Source organism: Rutidosis leptorrhynchoides, chromosome 4, assembly GCF_046630445.1.
Source record: "Rutidosis leptorrhynchoides isolate AG116_Rl617_1_P2 chromosome 4, CSIRO_AGI_Rlap_v1, whole genome shotgun sequence".
Taxonomy (NCBI): domain Eukaryota; kingdom Viridiplantae; phylum Streptophyta; class Magnoliopsida; order Asterales; family Asteraceae; genus Rutidosis; species Rutidosis leptorrhynchoides.
Window position 1 is genome coordinate 11,050,065 of NC_092336.1, and position 26,684 is coordinate 11,076,748.

The 26,684-nt window shown below is 34.4% G+C and overlaps 5 protein-coding genes across 5 annotated transcripts; all 5 read left to right on the forward strand.

Annotated features, from left to right (window-relative positions):
- The first annotated feature begins 6,866 nt into the window (after positions 1–6,866).
- On the forward strand, positions 6,867–7,202 carry LOC139840401 (uncharacterized). Its single transcript, XM_071830671.1, has one exon. The coding sequence runs from the start codon at positions 6,867–6,869 to the stop codon at positions 7,200–7,202; it is 336 nt and encodes a 111-aa protein (XP_071686772.1).
- A 69-nt stretch (positions 7,203–7,271) lies between these two features.
- On the forward strand, positions 7,272–8,798 carry LOC139840402 (uncharacterized). Its single transcript, XM_071830672.1, has 4 exons — positions 7,272–7,482; positions 7,621–7,906; positions 8,048–8,211; positions 8,305–8,798. The coding sequence occupies exons 1-4, from the start codon at positions 7,272–7,274 to the stop codon at positions 8,796–8,798; spliced, it is 1,155 nt and encodes a 384-aa protein (XP_071686773.1).
- Positions 8,799–9,426: 628 nt separating this feature from the next.
- LOC139840403 (uncharacterized) lies at positions 9,427–9,900 on the forward strand. Its single transcript, XM_071830673.1, has one exon. It carries the CDS (start codon positions 9,427–9,429, stop codon positions 9,898–9,900), a length of 474 nt encoding a protein of 157 aa, XP_071686774.1.
- Positions 9,901–10,076: 176 nt separating this feature from the next.
- Positions 10,077–10,661, forward strand: LOC139840404 (uncharacterized). The gene has a single exon (XM_071830674.1). It carries the CDS (start codon positions 10,077–10,079, stop codon positions 10,659–10,661), a length of 585 nt encoding a protein of 194 aa, XP_071686775.1.
- Positions 10,662–12,406: 1,745 nt separating this feature from the next.
- Positions 12,407–14,612, forward strand: LOC139840219 (small ribosomal subunit protein eS12-like). Its single transcript, XM_071830444.1, has 5 exons — positions 12,407–12,464; positions 13,190–13,229; positions 13,315–13,609; positions 14,075–14,140; positions 14,234–14,612. Exons 2-5 carry the CDS (start codon positions 13,222–13,224, stop codon positions 14,291–14,293), a joined length of 429 nt encoding a protein of 142 aa, XP_071686545.1. The 5' UTR covers positions 12,407–12,464; positions 13,190–13,221; the 3' UTR covers positions 14,294–14,612.
- Positions 14,613–26,684: the final 12,072 nt, after the last annotated feature.

The window sequence follows — 26,684 nt, forward strand, 5'->3', positions numbered from 1 at the left end:
CTTGAAAAAGACAAATTTTAAAATTTTGTCGAAGGACGGACTAGGACATCGATCCGAAACGACCTCGTCCTAAAACAAAGGGAAACAAAATTTTAAAATTAATCACTTAATTGTTTTATAAGTTAAAGTTAAAAAAAAAAAAAAAAACGAAAAACACTGTAGCCGGGTACCCATGCGATCGCATGGAGGCCAATTACAGGCCTGGTACATACAGACCAGCGGGTCTGTTTCTTCTCCACAAAACACACACATTCACGAAACTCACCCAAAAATTCACCAATTTTCGCCATTTTTCCACCGTAATTCATCAAATTTCTTGCTCTAATCATGCCTAGATTCTCATTCTTCAGCAAATTGGTAAAAATTACACCCCTAAACTCTATAAATTCCTAGTTTTTGTGATAATTACCAATTTTTTACCTAATGCAATTTTGTTAATTTCTAGTGTAATTAGTGTTAAATTGTTAGTATTTTATGCATGTATAACATAGATTGATGCTATTTAACATGATTTGAAGCCAAAAACTTCAAAATTTTTAGAAATCTAGGGTTTGTGTTCTTGAGCAATTTGGGGCTTTTTGTTATAAACAGGTTATGGCCGATTTTTGTCATAAATTATTGCTAAATTGAGTAGTGTAACATGTTTAGATAGTTAAATGATCCAAACATTGATCCTAAACATGATTTTTGGAGATTAAAGTGGACTTTTTAAGTCCAAAATTCATGAACTTGATTAATTTGATATATTTGCCATTTGAGACTTGTTTAATTATTAGTAATGAATATTTTGACATGTTATTTAAGTTAAATACTTATGAATTTTGTATACATTTTCATATGTGCTTATTTGAAAAGTGTAGAATTTTGAAAAATTGTGAAAATGTGTATAAGTTTAATTTTGATTTAACATGTTATAGTGATTGTTTTAAGTTGTTATTTTGCTAACACTAATGCATATTTGGATGCTCAAATTTTGTGTTTAATGTGTTTTGCAGAAAGCCGATACTGGAGGTTCAGGAGCATCATCATCTAGACGACCAGCACCAGCACCAGAACCAGAACCAGAAATGCAACACGAACAAGAACCACAACAGGAATAACAACAGCCTGATCAGCACATACCTTATTATGATCCGGTACAGTTTGTTAATGAATTCATAGTATTCCCAATGAGGCCGCCAGTAGAATTCCCAACGATTCCTGAGCACACTCTGCATCCTAATCTGAGATTTGATAGGAGATGGAGAGATTACGAGACATATCAAAGGAACAAATTCAAATTGGTAACAAAAAATGTAGAGGTGCCAAGGGTAATCGATTGGGCCCCTTTGGAAACGGTCCATCTAGCTGACCGTGTTAGACAACTTTTAGTTCAAAGGTATGGCAGTTCTTCTTTTACAGATTGGGAACGTCTTTTCACCATTCGTAGACCTGTATATAAGGAATGGTGTGTTGAGTTGATGAGTACTGTATCACTTGATACAAATATTGTTAGGATAGATGATAGAAGATTTCTTAGGTTTATCTTTGGCGGTAGGATGTACAGAATGTCCATGTTGGACATGGCCAGGGCCTTACAGATATATACTCCTGGTGAGTTGCTATTACCCGATTGTACAAATTTGATTCATTATGGTGAAAGGGTAGATAGTAACTTTGACGCTGACGCCATTTGGAGGCGTATGTCACATTTTGATGTTTTTACACGAGCAGGAGGATACTCCTATACACATATTGACAGAGCCGAGCTTCGTATTATTCATAGATTTTTGGCTAACTCGATTACACAGAGAGGTCATAATAAAAAAAAATTACCTTACATGATTTATTCTACCTAAAGTGTATTCGGGATCCTAGAAGCTTTGTCAATATCCCTTACTGTGTTGCTTTTTATTTATCTAAAATGGTAGAGGGAATGCAGGACGGGAGTATAATAGGAGGAGGTATTTTTGTTACTCTCATTGGAGAGTATTTAGGTGTTGATAGGAACCAAGGGGGTCCATTACAGCTTTGTAGAGAACAGGTTGAGCCCTTAGGATTGAAAGTTTATGTGGGTGCTAAGGTATTAAAAAGTAGACGTAACCAGGCAGTACCCTATGAGGGATCTCATCCACAGGTAGAGAGAGGCTCAGACGAGGAAATGGAGGAGGCGGAAGACATTAGGGATGTCTTTCGAGATGCTATTCTTGACGTCCACGTTCGTATAGATGAGGAAGCAATGACGAACGCGGCCAGACATAGTATGTATGAGCAGTGGAACTCCGAGCGAGTATACGAGGATTATAGGTGACGCCAACACGATAGCTGGTTAGTTCATTAGCACCAAATCATGAGCCAGCTATCATATCAGGTACCAAATAACTATGTACCTACTCGACCTGCTCATTTTCCGCCACATAGCCCCGATATCCGACCACCCTTTAACCGGTATGACTATAACCAAGCCTATCAAAACACCTATAACCAACAATGGAACCCACCTGACGAGATGAACTGGAACCCATATCCAGACTAATTTAGTTCCATTTGGTTATTTTTATGATTTTTATGTTTTTATCTTTTGACTTTTTCATGTTTAAACTTATGTTATTGGATATATTTGTGTAATTTTTATTATTTTTATTATTATTGTGTACTAATATTTCATATTTAAAATTTGAAAGTGGGATATTAAGTCCCATTTCAAATTGCCATGCATGATTATATTTGTATGTATGTATATTGTCGATTGTACAAAACAGGGTAAAACAGCGCATTTTCAAAGACTGGCATTAAGTTCAGCAAAAGCTACTAATTTTGACGACAAGATGACAAATAAATGTGATGTAACAACAGACGAAATGAACAAATGATATGCACCATTTATCATTCAGCAACCAAACGCCAATATGTTTGGAAACTTTGGTAAAATTTAATCATTTTTACGCTAATCACCCTCAATAATTTAAATTGTTACTGATTTCTTGCAAATGAGGGCATTGCAAGATCTTAAGTGTGGGAAGGGGTTAAATTCTTTCGGATTTTTAAAATTTTTATCTTAAACACTTGGTTACCATTAAAAATACTAGTAACGTAGTAGTTGTATTAGAATCTAGTGCTCTCTGATGATAAAGAACAGCCCTAGTCTTATATACTGACTACCCAATTCTAGTAAAATTTTTCAAAATTTTCAATTAAATGAACTCAAAATCATGTTTATACATATTTATGAACGATAAAACTAGGTGTTAACACCGAAATTATTGTTACCCCAGAAAGGACATAAATTGAGAAACAAACCAAAATGTTAAAATTCATTTAAAATGGAATAGAGGACAATAAACAGGAAAATAAAAGCCAAGTGTGGGAAAAATTACCAAGTTATCTTAAACATATGTCACATATTTCTGTAACAAATAACTGAAAATACTTTTGCTTTGGACTAAACTAAACTATTTTACCCGATGAAAGAAAAGAAGAGATGGATCTACACGATGAATCAATTCCATCATTAAAAGGAAGTAAAGTCTTCCGAAAAAGAAACGCGCTTCTTGATTTAGGTCAAGAAGTTGTCGTCCAGACCAGCTGTAGGTTGACGAAAAACCTAGAAAAGTCATCACTAAAATCAGCAGGAAATCCACGGACCTCAGCATTAAATAGGGTTGCCAAGTGGTCAGACTTATCCTAACCATGAGAGGATCTGTCTCGTAAAATGGGGAGGGTGCCGTGCAAATTAGCTGGATAAGACTAATGAATCAGATCCCCAGAAAGGATAATCTCCTTAAAGATTAAAAATCAGCTTTTAAGCCTGATATTACTCAATCCTAGAGATTGACCTTAAAGATTGAGAATTCAAACTCATGGAATTCAATGATATCTAAACTCGAGCTTGAACGAGAAAATATTTTGATCAAATTAAAACCGATTTGTTTTCTGAAAATCCATTTTCAATGCGTTCATTACCATTGAACGTAAAATCCTAGGAATTCACCTGGAATTCATTAGGTCATCTGAACCAAATCGGGTGTCAACCGTAAGAACGGTGGTTGCATAGCATGGTTAAAGACAAGACCTTGTGCCAGACCGACAAATTATAAGGGTGAGCTTTACTATTTCTCCTACAAAGGATAGTAATTGCGTCCGACACGTTATAGACCATAATTAAAAGCATGTCAGGGGACATTGCCTTAACAGTTGCTTGTTCAACTCTTTCCTTTACAACCGGACGGTAGTTTACCGAAAGGTAATATACGGGACAAGTAAACTGGACGTGTTGCTTTCCTAATACAAGGTTAGCAAGTGGGTGACACAAAACCACAAGTTTTGAGCTAAAATTTTCAAATCTGAAACCCACCAAGCCCACAAAAATATTTTGCAAACACCGGTGAAGGGTTATTCCGGAAAACTTATCTAGGATAAAAACTAGATTTAATTTTCAAAAGATCAAATGTTTTCATAAAGATCCAATTTCCTTAATGGATCTAAATTTTTATAGTCATGTGGGACTGTAAACCATATCGTTACTACCATTGTTTATACCGCCGTATAGAAATCACTGATGTACAAAGTGTGAAGAATAAAGAAGTGATTCTAGTATTTCAAGACGATATTGCTTGAGGACAAGCAACGCTCAAGTGTGGGAATATTTGATAATGCTAAAAACGAACATATATTTCATAGCATTATTCCTCAAGAAAGACAAGCTTTTAGTTGCAATTGTTCTATTTAAAAGTGATATTCGTTTAAATAATAAAAGGTGAAGACAAAAGACAGATTCGACGAATTGAAGACGCAAACGACCAACAAGCTCAAAAGTACAAAATACAATAAATGAGGTTCCAATTATTGATAAGAAACGTCTCAAAATTACAAGAGTACAAGATTCAAAACGCAAGTACAAGATATTAAATTGTACGCAAGGACGTTCGAAAATCCGGAACCGGGACCAGAGTCAACTCTCAACGCTCGACGCAACGGACTAAAAATTACAAGTCAACTATGCATATGAATATAATATAATATATAATTAATTCTTAAAATTAATATATATATATTATATTATATTTATAAAACGTCGGCACAAGGAAACAAGCAACATGTGAGCTCTCCCAGCTGGGCATGCGATCGCATGGCCAGGAAGAAGAAAGTCCATGCGATCGCATGGCATGAAAAGTCAGGCCACATCTCCTATAAATTCGCAGTTTGGTGAACGAAAAAACATGTATCTTTCTCTTCTCCATTCATACGTAATATTTATATTTATAATTTATATTTTAATTTTAATTTTAATTATAATTCTAATAATAAGGGTATGTTAGCAAATGTTGTAAGGGTGTAATTCGAAATTCTGTCCGTGTAACGCTACGCTATTTTTAATCATTGTAAGTTATGTTCAACCTTTTTAATTTAATGTCTCGTAGCTAAGTTATTATTATGCTTATTTAATACGAAGTAATCATGATGTTGGGCTAATTACTAAAATTGGATAATTGGGCTTTGTACCATAATTGGGGTTTGGACAAAAGAACGACACTTGTGGAAATTAGACTACGGGCTATTAATGGGCTTTATATTTGTTTAACTAAATGATAGTTTGTTAATGTTAATATAAAGATTTACAATTGGGCGTCCCTATAAATTACCATATACACTCAATCGGACACGATGGGCGGGGTATTTATATGTACGAATAATCGTTCATTTAACCGGACACGGGAATGGATTAATAGCCACTAGAATAATTAAAACAGGGGTGAAATTATGTACAAGGACACTTGGTATAATTGATAACAAAATATTAAAACCTTGGGTTACACTCAGTCGACATCCTGGTGTAATTATTAAACAAAGTATTAAAATCTTGTTACAGTTTAAGTCCCCGATTAGTTGGAATATTTAACTTCGGGTATAAGGATAATTTGACAAGGACACTCGCACTTTATATTTATGGCTGATGGACTGTTATGGACAAAAACCAGACGGACATATTAAATAATCCAGGACAAAGGACAATTAATCCATGGGCATAAAACTAAAATCAACACGTCAAACATCATGGTTACGGAAGTTTAAATAAGCATAATTATTTTATTTCATATTTTATTTCCTTTATTTTATATTTAATTGCACTTCTAATTATCGCATTTTATTTATTGTTATTGTATTTAATTGCACTTTAATTTTCGTACTTTTTAATTATCGCAAGTTTATTTTATCGCAATTTCATTATCATTATTTACTTTACGCTTTAATTTAAGTCTTGTATTTATTTATTATTTTACATTTGGTTTTAACTGCGACTAAAGTTTTAAAATCGACAAACCGGTCATTAAACGGTAAAAACTCCCTTTATAATAATAATATTACTTATATATATATATTTGTATTTTTATAAAAGTAAACTAATATAGCGTTAAGCTTTGTTTAAAGATTTTCCCTGTGGAACGAACCGGACTTACTAAAAACTACACTACTGTACGATTAGGTACACTGCCTATAAGTGTTGTAGCAAGGTTTAAGTATATCCATTCTATAAATAAATAAATATCTTGTGTAAAATTGTATCGTATTTAATAGTATTTCCTGCTAAAATATAAAGCTATTTTATATACCCCTTAGCTTTAACTATCAGCATGCTAGATGAGTACAGTACCGTAGCAAAGGCATTTCGTATGGCAAGGGATTGGTCAAGTAATAACCCAAAGTTAGATTGTGAACTACATTTAGTTGCTAAAATTACCAGCTCACGACAATATATTGCACCCAATGTTGGTGAAATAGCTGCGTTAGTCACTAGCGACTTTGGCCACTGCAATTCTTCACGAGATATCATTGTCCAAAAAAAGAATTGTGCCCCGAAAAGAATATCATAGCTACATCAACTTTATATGGCGTTGCAATACCCTTTACTATTTCCATACGGTGAAACCGGATATCACGAAGCGATACCATATAATAATAATAGCGGGAAAAGGCAGACTGCCAGAGGTTACGTCACTATGCGAGAGTACTATTGCTATAGAATTCAGCATCGTGAAAATGAGGGCACAACTCTCCTAAGAGGTGGTCGATTATTCCAACAATTCTTGGTCGACGCATATACATCCGTTGAAGAACAAAGATTGCAGTGGGTAAGACATCACCAAAATGAGTTGCGAACCGACATATACAATAATGTTTGTGATGCTGTTACAAGGGGCGACACGTCAGCGGCATCAATCTGAAAGAGAATTATTTTGCCATCTTCCCATACAGGGAGTCCACGATATATGGTCCAAAATTACCAAGATGCAATGGCTTTATGTCGGGAATTTGATAACCCTGATTTATTCATCACCTCCACTTCTAACCCAAAATGGCCCGAAATTGATGGAATGCTCTCCTATGTCAACGGTCAAAAGGCACCAGATCGCCATGAGATTGTCGCCCGAGTATTCAAACAGAAACTAGATGCTCTAACAAATGATATCATGAAAGAACACATATTTGGAACGTGTCAAGCAGGTACTATGAACACCTACTTAAGCATTTCCACTTACGCATAATGCCATGTTTTTTTAATTTGATAATTTACCGTTTTAAGAACCACCCACTAGGTTACATATATGTTAACAAACCCTTTAACCCCATATGTTGTTTCAGGCCTCTACATTATCGAATTTCAAAAGCGCGGATTACCTCATGTACATATGTTAATATGGTTGACACGTGATTACAAGTGCAAGACACCATCAGACATCGATGATCTCATATCAGCAGAGATACCCTCTCAAATACACGATCCTGAAGGGTTTAAAGCAGTCACTGAATACATGTTGCACGAACCTTGCGGTGGTTCGCATATGGATGCTCCTTTCATTATTGATAGGAAATGCTCAAAACACTTTCCTAAACCATATTATGCAGAAACCACTATTGACAAAGACGGGTACGCCAATTATATGCATCGCAACAACGGAGTCAAATTTCGCAAGAACAACACTAACCTTGATAATAGTTTTGTTGTCCCCTACAACAGATATTTGTTGCTCAAGTACAACGCCCATATTAATGTCGAATGATGCAATAGATCACGCGCAATCAAGTACTTATTCAAATACTTAAACAAAGGTCCGGATCGAGCAACAATAGTCATACAAGAAAACATGATCCCCAACGAAAACTCAACAGTGCAAACTGTTATTGACGTTGACGAAATTAAGAATTATTTGGATTGCCGATATTTATCACCGTGTGAGGTCGTCTGGCGATTGTTTTTGTTTGACATCTATTATTCAAGACCATGAGTTATCAAATTGTCATACCATTTGCCTAATCAACAATCAGTGACATTGCGCGATTCCCAGCAACTCCCTCCCCTTCTACACAGAGAGAGCATTAAAGAGACAATGTTCACCCAGTGGTTTGAACTTAACAAACAGGATGAACATGCGCTCTCCCTAACTTACGCAAAAATCCCCAAAGATTATGTGTGGAACCAAGATGCCAAAATATGGACCCGCAGAAAACTAAGAACATGCATCGGACGTATTGTCTATTCAAATCCTGCATCAGGTGAACGTTACTACCTACGGATGTTGTTGAACATAGTTAAAGGTCCCCGTTCCTTTGAGGAAATTCGAACTGTAGATGGTACATTGCACCCCACGTTTAAAGATGCATGCTTTGCACATGGTTTGTTGAACGATGATAAAGAATGGACAGAAGCCATCTCTAAATCAAGGCTATGGGCAACAGGTTCGCAACTGCGAGACTTATTTGTAACCATGTTACTCTTTTGCAATGTAAGTAAACCACTCACACTATGGGAACTAAATTGAGAAGCTTTATCAGAGGACATTCTCTATAAAAAAAGAAAAATATTCAACTTCCCAGATTTGATCCTAACCGAGGCTCAGCTTAAAAATTATTGCTTAGTCGAGATACAAGGCATTTTAAATAAAAATGGCAAATCCTTAGCTGACTTCCCCGAACTTCCGCAGCCGGACCAATCAATGCTAACCCAAATGGACAACCGTCTAATACGCGAGGAATTAAACTACAATATAAAAGAAATGACTACCTTACATAACACCCTTTTCATCTCACTCAACCCAGAGCAACTAGAAATATATCTCCAGGTCATTAACGCTGTTCATAAACAACAAGGTGGTCTTTTTTTTATATGGTCCCGGCGGCACCGAGAAAACATTCTTATACAATGCAGTCCTCGCAAAATTAAGGTCAGAAAGGCTGATTGTGCTCGCAGTTGCATCTTCAGGTGTGTTTATCTTTAACTATATATGATTGCCAACTCATATTACCATTAACATATTACCTACTACACAAAAAACATTTCATACATGCTACCCCTACAAACACTAACAAACCTAAACTATAGGTATCGCATCATTGCTTTTACCCGGAGGCCGGACAGTACACAGTCGATTTGTCATCCCTCTGGAATTAATGGAAAACAGCACATGCGGAATAAAACAACAAACACAATTGGCATCACTTATTCAAGAAGCCCGTTTAATAATTTGGGATGAGGCGCCAATGACTCAAAGGTTCGCTTTCGAGGCCCTAGATAAAACTTTGCGAGACATTTTAGGGGCGAAGGATGATAGAAACAGATCAAAGATTTTCGGAGGTATGCCTGTCTTACTAGGTGGCGACTTTAGACAAATACTTCCAGTGATACTAAAGGGCAAAAGACAAGAAATAGTCCATGCATGCATTAACAGGTCCGAATTATGGCAACATTGTAACCTGCACACATTATCCCGCATTATGCGGGTAAACGAATACACTCCAGATGGACATCTTGATACACGAAAACAAAACTTCAATAAATGGGTACTAGATATAGGGGAAGGTAAAGTTCCTGCAATTGCTAAAGATGGGGAGGATGAGCCAACATGGATAAAAATTCCCGAATAATTCATTATATCTTCCAGCAAACCCCGATTGAAACGATCGTTGACACGATATTTCCAGATTTCCCCGTTAGACTGGAAGATGAAGATTACTTGCGAGAGAGGGATATTTTGACACCAATAAATGACGACGCGGATGAGATTAATAAACATATGTTCAAAAAATTACAAGGAGCAACAATGACATACAAAAGCTCTGATGAGATTTGCAAGGGATCAACCGACAGCATGGAACAACAACAAACATATCCCGTGGAATACTTAAATACGTTAAACTTCCCAGGTGTTCCTCCTCACAAACTTAAGCTAAAATTAGGTCAACCAGTTATGTTGTTACGAAACCTATGCCCAAGCGCAGGTCTGTGCAACGGAACACGTCTCATCCTAACAGATTTCCAAAAGTTTGTTCTTCAAGCCCGGATTATAACAGGCTCGCATATAGGAAAAACAGTCATCATTCCACGAATTGTTCTTACGTCGGCCCAAACAAAATGGCCCTTTGTGATGCAAAGATTTCAATTCCCAGTCAAGCCCTGTTATGCAATGACAATAAACAAAAGCCAGGGACAATCTTTAAAATATGTCGGTCTTTACCTACCTAAACCAGTTTTTAGCCACAGACAACTATATGTTGCCCTATCACGAGTAACCGACCCATCTGGTTTAAAAATAGTCATGATAAATGATAGCGACGAACGTTTAAAGGGTCACACACGTAATGTTGTCTACAGGGAAACTTTCTTCAACTTGAAACATGATTCATAGAGGTATGCTTACTACTAATTTCAATCAATTAATTATTTCATCTCAAACAACTGGATTTGATGTTATTATTCCACAATGCAGATTACACACATTTTCGCACCCCCGTACCAGCCTTCGCGAGGTATTTTATTAGCATTTTACTTTCAGATACTCATTAACTTTATTAGTTGTGCACATAATGACATTCATTGATTTGAATTCCCTCATTACCATAGATATATTACACCGAAAAGGGCATCGGATTTGTTCCAAAACATCAGCTGCTACTAAAGCCGAAGGCACATCAACAGTGGACTAACTATGTCCATCAATCCCTTTTTCATCCTTTATAATACAAGTGTTATAGTTTTTTTTTTGGTGTAATCATTTGTATGGTTGTAGATAAATAAATTAAACCTCATTTGTCTTTCATATATTTCTAACTTCATACTAACTCAATATGAATGTCGTTAAACCAATTACCAAAGGAATTACCCCCTTTACCTGATTGCTATACGACCCACCCCCTAACCACAAACCATACAAGTGTTCGTGCAACGCACGGGCACTGCAACTAGTAATTATTTATAAATCATACTAACTCATTTATTATATTCAAATCCTTTCATTTAAAAATAACTATTAACTAAAATTTATACTATTTTTGAAAAATTATATGAATTCAGTGTGATTATTATCGGCCCTAAAAACACAAGTTAGTTTTTTTTTTCCTTCCATTATTTAAATGTAAAAAATTGTGAATTGAAGTAGTTGAAAACTTAACATCTACATAGATTAATTAGATTGATATGGATTTAACTAAAACAATTGTTAATTCCGACACTAACTAAAATTGTTCAAACTCTAAACAGACTCAAAGATATAATTGACACTAACAAATCAGAACACGTAAGATATATTTAATTTAAAACCCCATTAAATCACGATCACCGAAAGAACTCTTGTTCTCTCTAAAAAATCTTCTCCAACCTCTCTTAAAAGCAAACTTTCTCCAACCAGATGGCGATCTCTGTGTTGGGGATCTAGTTTATGTGTCGAAGGACTTGTTAGTTTTTTGCGGTTGGTGCTCTTTTGGCGCCTCGTAGAGATCTATGGTGGCTAGTGTCTTCGGCGTTGTCCAGACGACTAGTTGTGCTCATTGGAAATGTTTTGGTCTTTTTGTTTTATGTTGTTATTAGCCTTAGTTTTTGTCTACCTTGTTGGTGGTTAGATTTAATTTGGCTATCATGTTTGTTTGTTTCCGGTATGTTGGATTTGTTCCGTGTTAGCAGTTTATACCTTGCTGATTTTCTAATCTGTTTATTTATATTATTGTTTTTCGATATATATAATTTAATAAATACTGTATAAAATATGTATAAATAACTTATAATTTTATCAGCGACAATCATTAGGACTGTTGTTAACGTTTTTTAAAAATATTGTACATAACGGTTACATATTGACTTTTAGTTGTTGATTATTAAAGTATACATATGTACTTTAACGACAATTTCAAAGAATGCTGTGAAAAAATTCTTAAATTGTTAAGCATACTTTTTCAGTCCATCTTAAATTTAAATAAATAATATACGTAACATCACTTATCGTTATTTTGAAATTTTAAAATTCATTTTAATTAGCAATGCATAATGATGAAAGTTTAAGGGTCAAAACATCAATACAATAAAGTTGAAGGGTAAAAATGGAAAGTAATGAACTAGGGTTTTAGATTCGATATATACACCCTTTATATTCTCTCAAGGTCTGAATTCGCAGCCGACCTGTTTGTGCCTTAATTTAATTCTGTATCAACGACACCAGGTTTTGCTCTGTTTATCTCTGTTTCTATCTATATACATTTTCTTGTTTCGATTACATCTACTTGCGAAATCAACCTTGATTATGTGCTGTTTTTGACGATTCTAAGCTGTGTACATGATTGTTAGATATGAATTACAATGATTTTTTTTCTAGTTATATAAATCTATAGGTTTATGTGACATTGATTTTAGTTATTGTTTAGAATTGCGTTAGTAGTAGTTTGAAAGTGGTTTCATTATGTTGTATATTGAGAATTGAAAAAAATGATTAATTTCTGCCTGTTTATATTGTATATGTACGCGTTAATATTATGTTGCCTTTAAAGAGTAAAATGTATATTAGAAGTATATACAAGCACAACTTTATGATTAATTTCTCTAACTGTAATTTATGATGTACATGAAATTTTAGTTTCTAGTGATAGAGTAATTAATTAATTAAATTATTTAATATGTAATGTTTGAAAATGTAATGTGATTATTAATGCTACACGGAATTCGTTTAAAATGAGGGGATGTATGGGGCCATACCATTAATTCACACAATTTTGGTGTTTGGTCTATACATGTAGATGTTCGAAAGTGAATTATATACGACTGTTTTGCTATTCTAATCGGCTGTAGTTGGTAACTAGATTGTATGTAACTGGAATAATTCAAGTCTTTGCTTGATTACATATTGTTCCTTAGTCTGATTTGTATTTTTCCTTGTTATTTACTTGACAGTTTGACTCGAAGATTATATACCATCAGAAAACATGGCAGCGTAAGTTTCTTTTTTGCCTTTGAGTTGCACGGGTATTGTTTCACTAATGAGTAATGAATTTTTGATTAATGTTTTGTTATTTCAGTGAAGAAGGTGTTGTTCCAGTTGAGGTGGCTGCTCCAGCCCCTGCTCTTGGTGAGCCCATGGACATCATGACCGCTTTGCAACTTGTGTTGAGGAAATCACTTGCTCATGGTGGTCTTGTACGTGGGCTCCATGGGGCTGCAAAAGTGATCGAGAAGCATGCTGCTCAACTTTGTGTATTGGCTGAAGATTGTAACCAGCCTGATTATCAAAAGTTGGTCAAAGCACTATGTGCTGACCATAATGTTAGCTTGGTTACCGTTCCCAGTGCCAAGACTCTTGGCGAGTGGGCTGGTGTAAGTCTCTGTTCAAACTTATTATAAGCATCGCTATAAATTTCAGCACCTGCATATATATTGGGTTGATTAGGGTTGGGCTTGATATTAATTTTGTAGCTAAAATGGGAGTAATTCGGATTGGTTGAAAGTTATGTCAGCTATACGATCGTTAAGAACTTATGATTGAAGTAATTTTGAACTTGTTTCTGTTAGAATTTTTAGAATTGCTATTGTAATAAAATGTTACCCGATACCTAACACATTGATTTGCCTACAAGTTTGTATGTAAGGCCAAGAATTGTTTGTGGGTCAAGCTGACTCGTTTTGATTTGTAGTAGCAATGGCTTGTTTCAAACCGGACGTTTTTGAACTTGGTTAAATGATCTAGTCATCTTGCGCATAGTCACCATTTTTCATACGAACACAAATGGCCATTTGATTACTTGTTCATTACGGTTGTTGGTTGTAATTTATGATGTACAGTTGTGCAAGATTGACTCCGAAGGAAAAGCAAGAAAGGTTGTTGGTTGTTCATGCCTTGTTGTGAAGGTATAACTTTCGAACTTTCGACACACAAATGTCGAACTCAGTTTTTGTTTATAAACTGTGTATTTTAATTTCGTACCATATGTATTATTGCAGGATTATGGCGAGGAAAGTGAAGGGCTTCACATCGTCCAGGAGTATGTTAAATCTCACTAAATATGGTTGTGGATCAAAATACTCTCGTTGAGACCTCATTATTGTCTGTTTTTAAATTTTGGTAAGGGAAACTTTCCCTATAAATTATTAGATTGTACGCCATAGTACTCTTTTCAAAGTGGACTAGATTTGTGTTATTCAGTCTTTTGTACCTTTTATGTGTTGGTGTTTTTTGATTATGCGTCATCGAGTATATTTACAACTCTAGTGGTTTGGTAATTCGCTGAAGCACCACGATGGAAACAGGTGTCTTCTCATTAATCTTGTCTGTTTTTGAACTTTTGGGGATTTTTTAAGAATGAGCTTTAAATCTGCTGAAGATGGTTTGAAATTAGTAGTAATTGTTAATTGTTAATTTGAAGTTTTCCAAATTGGTTGAGAACAAGTTCCAAAATACAGTATCATTCAGTAATCGCGTTGATTTTCGGATAACAAAAAAGTTCGTGATTTCAAGAGATTACATATACTCATATATTAATTACCTAATCAACCTTCTACGAATTGTTAACGTAATTATATTACCTAATCAACCCTGCAATAAACTAGGACACACCTAGGATTTAGACACCAAGCTTCCATTTAAAAGGAAAATCTCCTGCTTCTTTTCGACACCAACAAATGCAACAAGAATCTTAAGCTAGCGAGAACATCTTCATTAAGGATTTGTTAAGTCTAATATATTGATATGATGGTGATTGTGTGCTATAAATACTCACCTTCCCCACCATTTAAAAGGTTAGCCATTCGGTTAAGCTTTCGTATATCCAAAAAAAAGTTATTTTTATTGTTAGATTGTTCGTCTATTTCCATGTGTTTTAGTCGCAGGTTGTGTTGGTAGTTGGCTTTCGGTGGAGCTCGAGTTTAGTTAGTTTTTGTTCGATTAACGTGTTAGGTCTAATTCACTGCTTTCGTGCCATGTCCGTGTTTGGGTATTGTATATTGTTGTTCTTTTTCTCTAAAGAAAAAGATTTTGTTATAAAATTTCCGTTTTTAGCCACAAAAAAAAAAAAAAAAAAAGGTTAGCCATTCCATACCAATACCTTTCCCCAATTCTCTCCCAATCCCTCTCCCTTCTATGTCCCGGGTTTGAGGATTTTATTTCTGATCTCATTGATAACATCATTCGGACATTCACTCGCATGTTCAGATTTGGATTGCAGGATTACATGATCATTAGGGTAGGTTTTATCATTTTCTGTTCCGTTCTTCTCTGTAATGTGTGGTGTGTTTGCTTTTCTGAACTATTTAGTATGTGTTGCTTTTGTATTATGTTTTCCTTCTATGTTTTTGTGTTGCGTATTTAGTAAACACTGCACGTAAACACAACGTATGAAGTAACTCAATTCAATGATTATTCTATGAAAGATAATAATCCAAAGGGGTTACATTTGTTTTTACAAGGAATAGGTACAGAACTGGACTAGGATTCAAAAAAAAGAAATTTAAATGCAGACTTATCTGAATCATTATAGAAAGGAAATTCAGATTTATTCAAACTTAACTAAATATTAAAAACTAAATTAATCCCATCCCATTGGAATACTATGCCATTCAGCAGAAGATAATGTTACATGTTACTACTGACTTTCTCTTCTAATCACCAAACGGTACAGAGTAATTTTCGGGTTAAAACTTCGATACAGTTCGATATCCTCTTTTAACCTAGCTTCCCTATTAGCTTTCCATATCGAATCCAACCTTTTATCAATCTCATCCCACACACCTTCATCATCATATTTAACAGAATCAAACAAACCATCATCATTACCTTCAAACTTGTGATTTTCATCATCCTCCTCACCAGCACCCATACCTGCAGCACCAACAGCCGCTGCAGACCGGTCAGGTAGGTCAGGGGCAGCACGAAAGGAGTTCATGAAAGCTTCTCGATCAATTTCGACATGTTCTTTCTGTAAAGCTCGAATACCCCTATCTATCATCTCCCCAACCATATTTGTGTTCCCATAAGCTTCTTCCAGTTTGGCTGCTGTAATCCAAATAGCCGGTTCTTTAGGAAGCTTTCGACGTGCCTCATTAAGTACCTTTTTTGCAACATCATACTTCTCTAATCGAGCTAACGAGAGCCAAAACTCAACATGCAATGGACAACAATCCACAGCTCTCCAAAGCAACATCTTAGCATGATCTTCATTAGCAAGTTCAACAACTGATTTCCATAAAGTCACAGAATCAGGTATATTTTCAAGACCTTTTCTCAAAACTTTACTTTTGATATCATCATCATGTTCCAAATCAGCAGCTTGCATCCAAAGTTTTACTGAATCTGGAATTGCCTTTAAACCTCTAGCAATCACAGCTTTTGCTTCATCAGGATTTGATAATTGACATGACTCATTTTTTTTTTTTTTTTTTTTTTTTTTTTTTTAAAAGGCAAACTCACACACCCACTTAAATCTAACTCGAATATATACACCACGGTTGTCCTAAGCAGGACTCGAACCCTCAACCTCAAGGTTGTAAGGGTGACCTCGATACCGCCAAGCCATTGGCTCTTTGGTAATTGACATGACTCATTAATCCACTCATCTTCATTCTTAGGGCATTCACCTCCTCTTTGCATGATTCCTAATAACGTGAAGAAAAATTACTACACTTCAAAACTCGTGTAACTAATTGATATCAATACATGAAACCCTAGATTACAAAAACAAATAAAATTGTTAACAGATTCGTGACCCTGGATGAAAAAAATAAAAAAATTATGTGTGTATATGTAACCCTGAAGGAACAAACTGTAACGATACGAGAGAAATTGAATTTCTAAATAAGAAATCAATCACCGGAGATGCTGTTTAATCGAAGATAGTGTTACGATGTAAGAGCGCGAATTGGGAGAAGGAATTGAGGTGTGTGTTTGGATAATGGGGTTTTGAATGGGGTATGAGAAGTTGAGAACGTATATATAATAGTAATGATAACCATAATTATTTTGGAAACAAAACCGACCTTATTTTTCCCCGATGTTTTAAGTCGGTGCATTTTTACTTGAGTGCCAAGAGATGGATATTCGGGGAAACACATAAACACATAAGTGATCATGTAACCACGTATAACAAAATCTTGAAGGATGAAAACTTACTTGATGTAAGAATTAATTTAGAATTGAAATTTGATGGAGAAGTCATAAATATTACGGTTAATAAATTCTTGTAATATTATCAATAATCCGATTGAAAGATTTTTCTCTCCAATTATTTGGTGTTTTTGAGAGAAATACGTCAATGATAATATGCACAGAAAAGTCACGCCTTAATTGTTTTATATATTTATGATAGTTATTTTCATTAAATAACTCATTATTAGTTTGGGTAGTTATTGTCAATTGTGCAAACTTAAGGGGTTAAATGGTAAAAGATCACATAAATTAGATATTAATTTAACATGTGACTGATCATTCATGGGTCGAGGAAGCAGATCAAGAAGGGTGGTTGCATCTCGATTGTAGATGATTTCAAAAGGACTCTTACATGCATGTCGTGCGATTAATTGACCAATCGAAGGGGAACTCAACATGTAGCAACGTTGTGTCCCACTGTTTCGATTGCTCACCAACTAAACTTCTTAAGAGGTTGCCGAAGCTTCGATCAACTACCTCAGTTTGCCCATCATTTTGGGATGATGATAGCTACTGAATTGTAACTTAGACCTCACACGCGCCCAAAAAGTGCACCAAAAGTGACTAATAAACTTCACATCTCGATCAAAAGTTAATGTTTTTGGAATACCATGCAATCGAAAAACTCCAGAAAAATAGAGACGAGCCACATGACTCCTGTCGAACGTTTTAGCACGGGGAATAAAATGCGCCATCTTTTAACAACGATCAAAGACCACCATAACATAATCCTTCGACGTTGGATGTGCGGAAACCCTAAAAAGAAGAAGTCAAGATTAGCGTCTCCTATGGACTAATCAGCACGGGTAGGGGCGTGTATAGTCTGACATTACTACCTTAAGTCTTTGCAATGTGATGCACGCGACACGGGGCGGATCCATAGTGGTGTAACTGAGGTCATATACCTTCGATGATTAAAAAAGATTAGTTAGTAACAGTGCTTTTAAACTTAGCCAATACCCACTCTTGAGGTTTGTGAGGAAACGAAAGATCCCGGGTTAATTAACCATTGACTCCACTCCAACGAAGAATTTTTGAGACGCTTAGAAATCCAACCAAAGCTTGAAGTTTGAATATTGGTGAGGACTCTCGATAGGTTCCAAGCTTGATTTGAGAAGATAAGTTCATTCCTAGCTTTCCAAATATGGTAACAAACGACCCACTTAACTTTTTGCCAAATTGTTGTGACAACCCGGAAATTTCCGACCAAATTTAAACTTTAATCTTTATATATTCCCGACACGATAAGCAAAGTTTATAAGTTGAATCTCAAGAATTTTAAACTGTGTTCATACACTCATTTAACCTCGACCAAATTCCATTGATTCACGAACCATTATATGAACGAATATGATTATATATGTATATGTGTATATATTATAACTTGAAAACATTAACAAAGTATTAGACGTATAATACTTTACATAAACGTATTTGTTTCATAATATATTCAAATAGTTATCGATGGAATTAAAAGATATATCAAATGATTGATTTATCAGATACATTGAATTATGGCTACGAGTCTCTATTGAGAGGTCCACTTTGATTTAGAAAACCTTTCCTTTTAACGGTATCCGGAATATTTGGTAAAAGTGATTTACAATAGTGTCATTAACGAGAGTTAGTCAAAAGTTAGTAATCATTTCCGTTTAAATTTCAAAGGTGTACTTTACTTTGATAAACTCGTGTCCCTTGATAAATCAACTATTTAGTTTTCATATTAAAAACATTATTTGGTAAAATAACTACTATTATTTAAAACGAGTTAAATTATATAAAACGAACTTTAAAATGTAATTGATTTTGAAAGACTAAATATTATATCATTAGATAAATATTTCAAACATATATATTATGTACAAATTTACAATTCTAAATAAGAATATATATATATATATATATATATATATATATATATATATATATATATATATATATATATATATATATATATATATATATATATATATATATATATATATGTGATGACCCGAAAAATTTCGACTAATTTAAACCAATTCTCTATACGATTTATTATTTTGACACGTTAAACAAAGTCTGTTAGATTGAGTCTCAAAAATTTTAGAACTGTTTCATATATACAATTACCTTTGACTACTCTCGACGATTCATGAACAATTATATGTATGTATATATATATGTACAAGTAAAAACGACTTTCCTACAGTAAAACACTATTTGGTACAGTAAAACACTATTTGCTACAGTGAAACCGTATTTTGCTACAGTGCTACAGCGCTACAGTGAAAACGACTTTGCTACAATGATTTGCTACAGTAAACCACTATTTGCTACAGTAAAACACTATTTTGCTACAGTAAAAACACTATTTGCTACAGTAAATACTATTTGATGTCGACGAACTAGCAAACAAAACGGGAAAGGTGGCCATGCGATCGCATGGCAAAAACACTGAAAACTCATGCGATCGCATGAGCTACAGTAAATCGAAAAGTACTATAAAAAGGCCAGTTTGTTCGACGAAATACTTCACAACATATTTTCTTATGTAATATAAATTTTAATTTATAATTATAATTATAATTTTAATTTAAGTTAATAATAATAAAGTATATTCGAGGGTGTTTTAATTCGGGTTTCAAACCGCTTTAAGCTAAGGAAATATTGGGTATTGTTTGGGGTATTGTTCTTGAATCCAAGGCCAACCATACAGTCATATACCGTCATTACGTCTACGCAATTTGCCTACAATATTGAGTCTCAATATTGAACTGTGAGTTTATAGTCTCCCTTTTTAAATACTTTAAATATTTTTGGGCTGAGAATACATGCAATTTATTTTAAACGCGATAAGACACAAGTACATACTAAATTCTACACTGAGTTAAACCGGAAATCCCTTCGCTTTGGTAACTAATAGCTGCCAGTACATAGGATATGGACTGGTGGGCGCGAATAATTGTATATGGATCCATAGGGCTTGACATCCCCGTCCGAGCTAGAGCGCTAGCCTTTTAACGGACGTATGTTATTTGAGTTTAAGACACGTTGGTTTGCGTGTATTAAAACGAATGGGGTAATTATCACTATAGCGTTAAGTTTAGTTACCAGGGTGCTCTGTTACGTAGAATCTATTGATAAACTTTTGATGAAATCTTGTGGTCTATCTTTATACATGTTTATGACTCGAGCAATTAAACCTATAACTCACCAACATTCGTGTTGACTTTTTTTAGCATGTTTTATTCTCAGGTCCTTAGAATGCTTCCGTTGTGATGTGCTTGTTGCCTGCATGGAGTCTCTCATGCTTTGTACAAAGTTTATTGCATTCAAAATAAAACTGCGTTGTGTAATAAATAATTGGACTGTGATGTCAACCTGTAAATTAAAGACTTATGTATTTTGGGGTTTTGCTTATACCTAAGCACTCGCCCACATGTTTATAACTTTCTATGTTTAGAAAGTCACTTATTTTAATGAATGCAATATTTTATCAAAACGTATCATATAGAGGTCAAAACCTCACTGTGGAATCAATGATTAACGTGCCGCGTCAATAGCGATTTTGACGGGTCGTTACAGTTGGTATCCGAGCTTGAGGTCATAGGGAGCCAGAAATTACATTAGTGTGTTTAACTGGTAATTGTTAGGATGCATTAGTGAGTCTGGACTATGACCATATCTGTTTTTACCGATTTTTGCTTATTATTTGGTCAAAAACATTATATGTGATATATTTATATGCTAACGTAATTGTTGTTTCAATTATGTGATAGATGACTTCCTCTAATCCTATCATTTTGTACGACTCGGAATCGGACACTGAATCTATTCTATCCACAACTGAAAAGGGCGTTCCAATACCTATTAAAGAAGAAATTGTGTTAGCCGGGGAATCTCAACTCCCGGTAAACCCAGAGGAGGTTCCAGCTCCACCCAGCTTTAGTTTTCCGGAGCCACAGTATCGTTGGCATGGACCCATGATCCCTGGAGTAAATGAGGATCGTCCATTTCTAAACAAATATGGACATTGGTCCAGATATACCGCCGACGGGCGGGTTGTGCCGATTACGCCTGGCAGATTTCGATTCATGACCACCGGTACATATTCTTGCAGTTCGTCATCATATTCTCCTACACATGACTCAGACAGTTCGTCATCAGACGAGATCAGTAAGGAGGAGGATTTCGCTAATGAAATAAAAGAGATCACTAAGGAGAAATTCCAACTTGCTATAGATAATAAAAACAACCACAATAATAAAATGTCCTTAATTATTAAAAAAGAACAGGACCATTCGATCCGTAACCACCCTTATTGTATTAAACCCACTGAGGCAACGGGTACCTCAAAACCCCAACTAAAAATAAAATACACTGCCAGAATGTCTGTCGGACCATGTGCACACAAACAATTGGCAGAGAGAACCAAATGGGAAGAAGTTTCTGATAGTTCTGAATAAACGACCTCGCAACCATAAATCTTCCATGCGCTATTTTATTGCTTATGTGTGCTACTCTATCTTGTTATGTAAAATAAGCATATGTAAAATATCAGTATTGTATGGTATTGTATTATTTTGGTTTATTAATAATAAATGCATGGAATGATTATTTGTATTATTACTACTTCTTATTATTATTATTACATAATAATGTAGTAACTCGCTATAATTTTTCATAGTGGAATATTATTAGGATTTTAGTAGTTAATTCCTTGTACTAGCTATTATGTATGAACTTAACGGGTAGGTAATACCCTAGAAATAATTATAAAATGCTAATAAGAAGAAAATGCTTTTATAATAATCGGTTCATATTATTAATATGCTACGATTAACTATTGACAACTCATTTTACCTATAATATTCTATATGATTAAATTATATCTGTTGTGTTTATTGAAGAAACATGTCTCAAATGTCGGATGCTGAGTTTGAGCAACTAGTCGAGAAACGTGTGAATGAAAGAATTGCTGCAGCCGAGGCAGCAAAAGCAACAGTCGAAGCAGCAGCCAAAGCAGCATCCGTAAACACAAACGCACGAAACGGATGCTCATACAAACTTTTCAAGGATGCAAACCACAGACGTTTAGTGGAACCGAGGGACCAGTCGGTCTAACCCGATGGTTTGAAAAGATGGAGTCCGTTTTCAAAATCAGTAATTGTGCGAACGGAGACAAGTCAAAGTATGCTTCGTGTACGTTGCAAGACGGTGCACTTACTTGGTGGAACAATTATGCTAAAGCAGAAGGAATAGATATGGCATATGATATCTCTTGGGAAGAACTGAAAAAGATGCTAATCGAGGAGTACTGTCCTCGAAACGAGATCAGAAAAATGGAATCTGAGTTACGTAATCTGAAGGTTATCGGCGCGAATCTCAATAACTATGAAAAGCGTTTCATGGAACTAGCCTTGTTGTGTCCCGAATTGGTGCCAAACGAGAAACGAAAGATAGAAATGTATATTGACGGTTTATCGATCAATATCAAAGGAAATGTTACATCGTCCAAACCAAATACGATGCAGGAAGCCATGACAATGGCACACCAACTCATGGACCAGATCACAGAGAGTTCGATTAAGGCACCAATTACCGAAGTCAAGACAACTAAAGGAAAGAGGAAATGAGAAGACTATAAGGGCAAAAGTACTCATCTGAAGAAACAAGAAACTTTTAAAGGTAAACAAGATGGGGCAACTGCAAGTCCAAACTATAAGGGACCTCATCAGTTCTGCAAAAGATGTTACACACATCATGCAGGCTATTGCCAAGTGGTCTGTGATAAGTGCAACAAGAAAGGACATGTGGCGAAAGATTGTTATGCCACCGTTTCTGAAGTAAAGACAAAATCGACCGATGTCAAGAAATGTTATGGATGCGGGAAGTCTGGTCACTTTATAAATCAATGCCCTGATAAGGAGAAGAACAAAGAACCCGCACGTGGGAGGGCATTTAATGTTAGTGCCAGTAAAGCACGTGAGGATCCTAATCTTGTCACTGGTACGTTTACCGTTAATAATCAACTAGCTTCTATTATGTTTGATACGGGTGCTGATAGAAGTTATATGTGTAAAGACTTTAGTTTTAAACTAAAATGTGCATCATTACCTCTAGACGATAAATATACTATTGAATTAGCTAATGGTAAACTGATAAAAGCCGATAAAATTTGCCATGGTTGCGAAATGAATCTCGCTGGTGAAACCTTCAAAATTGATTTGATACCCGTAGAATTAGGAAGTTTTGATGTAATCGTTGGCATGGACTGGATGTCCAAAACAAGAGCGGAAGTTGTTTGCGCTGAGAAAGCAATCCGCATCCCTCGTAAGGATGAAACGTCATTAATGATTTATGGGGAGAAGAACAACTCAAAACTGAACTTTATCAGCTGTATGAAGGCCCAGAAACTTATAAGAAAAGGTTGTTATGCTATTCTGGCACACGTAAAGAAGATCGATACTGAAGAAAGAAGCATTGATGACATGCCGGTTGTAAGAGAATATCCCGGAGTATTTCCAAAAGAATTACCGGGGCTACCTCCACTCAGATGTGTAGAATTCCAGATTGATCTCATACCAGGAGCTGCACCTGTAGCCCGATCTCCATATAGACTTGCACCTTCAGAAATGCAAGAATTACAAGACCAGTTGCAAGAATTATCGGACCGTGGATTTATTCGTCCTAGTTTTTCACCTTGGGGTGCTCCTATTCTGTTCGTCAAGAAGAAGGATGGATCTATGAGAATGTGCATAGATTACCGAGAATTAAACAAATTAACGATCAAGAATCGGTACCCATTACCGAGGATTGATGATTTGTTTGATCAATTGCAAGGATCAAGTGTTTATTCTAAGATTGATCTATAGCGTTAAGTTTAGTTACCAGGGTGCTCTGTTACGTAGAATCTATTGATAAACTTTTGATGAAATCTTGTGGTCTATCTTTATACATGTTTATGACTCGAGCAATTAAACCTATAACTCACCAACATTCGTGTTGACTTTTTTTAGCATGTTTTATTCTCAGGTCCTTAGAATGCTTCCGCTGTGATGTGCTTGTTGCCTGCATGGAGTCTCTCATGCTTTGTACAAAGTTTATTGCATTCAAAATAAAACTGCGTTGTGTAATAAATAATTGGACTGTGATGTCAACCTGTAAATTAAAGACTTATGTATTTCGGGGTTTTGCTTATACCTAAGCACTCGCCCACATGTTTATAACTTTCTATGTTTAGAAAGTCACTTATTTTAATGAATGCAATATTTTATCAAAACGTATCATATAGAGGTCAAAACCTCACTGTGGAATCAATGATTAACGTGCCGCGTCAATAGCGATTTTGACGGGTCGTTACAATATAACTTAGTCATAAAACGTCCTAATTTAAAATAATATATTTTGATAAACAACGAGTCACTGATTTATAGAAGCAAATGACCACAACGCTCAAATTTTATAAGTTACATTTTTGTAAGGTAATTTATTGATAAATAAGTCAAATTATTATTAAGGGTACACGTCGCGTAACGTAAAGGGCTAGTTTTCCAAACGTACGAAAGTGCGTTCGAAAAACCGAAAGTGGTACATGAGTCGAGTGACAACGTCCGTGTCATTTGAGTAAAAATTATATTTTTACCATGAACGTAAATATAATATAATATATAATTAATTATATAGATTAACTAATAATTTATAATTAATATACATTTATATATGAGTGTCGGTAGAATTGAATTGAGGATCACAACTGGAAAGCATCTCCATGTGATCGCATGGGAGATGTGCTATGAAGCCATGCGATCGCATGGCATCTCTTTGGTGGCCAAAATCGAACGAATTCGTTTCAGTTTACACACACATATCACTTATCTATCTATATTACTCCGTATATAATTATATTTATATTATTATTATTATTATTATTATTATTATTATTATTATTATTATTATTATTATTAGAGTAGTGTTATAGTTAGGAGTATTAATATTATTAGTATTTATACATAAAATACTACGACGGAATGCTGTTCGGGTAATTTTCAAAACTAGTTTGCGAGTAGGATAGGGTTAAGAAAATTATGGGTTATAGCTATGGAGGTGATGAGTATGGTTCATGGGTATGCTCGTGAGGTCAATCTAATGTTTATCGTCTCTGTTGCGTCTACATACCTTTTCTGCAATATTGAATCTCAGTATTGATACGTGAGTACTCATAATTTAATTTTTACATATTAATAGTGTATCCCTGACTAGTGCTCGAGTATATAGGATTATGCATGCTTGTACTTTTGATATTGCCATTAGATAGGTTATGTTGAATCCTGAATTAGTTACATATGCGGTTGAGATAAGGTATAAGATATGCATGTTGTTGGAAAGCTAGTGAAAAATTAAGAACTTTTCATTTAGATATCGAATGGTTTCGATGAACGGATTTGAAGTTATAATCAATTAAAATTTGGTATTATTATTAAAAATGATTATTATTATCGTCGTTATTATCATCGTTCTAGTTTTATCTTATTGTTATTATCATTATTATCTTTATCAATAAAAGGAATTATCATTAAAAAATTTTGTTATTTTTATTATTATTACTATCGTTATTATCGTTAAAGTTATAATTAGCATTATTATTATTATTATTATTATTATTATTATTATTATTATTATTATTATTATTATTATTATTATCTAATAATTATTATTATTATTATTATTATTATTATTATTATTATTATCATTATTAATATATATATCATTATTTAAAAATGGTTATTGTTATTGTTATTATTATTATTATTATATTATCATTAATAATGTCATAGTAATTATCATTATTAGTATTATTGTAATTAAAACTAATATTAGTAACACATAATTATTTTGATTACTATTATTATCATTATTATGAACACGATATAAAAGACGATTAAAAGCTATTAAACGAAACGATTAGGAAATAATGAGTATGAGTATCATGATGAAATTAAAATATTGTAAGATATTGATTTGGATAAAATTATCGTTCTTAGTATTTTTATCATTACTATTATTAAATGTATCGTTAGTACTAAAACTATCATTTTAATAGAAATGTCATTGTTATTATAAAATATCATTATTATTATCATTTTAAATAGAATTATTATTTTAAAGATAATATTAAAAAGTGTCGTAAATATTAAAGTTATCATAATTAGAATTATCATTTTATCATAATGTCATCTTAGTAATTATAAATATTGATATTTTTATTAATAG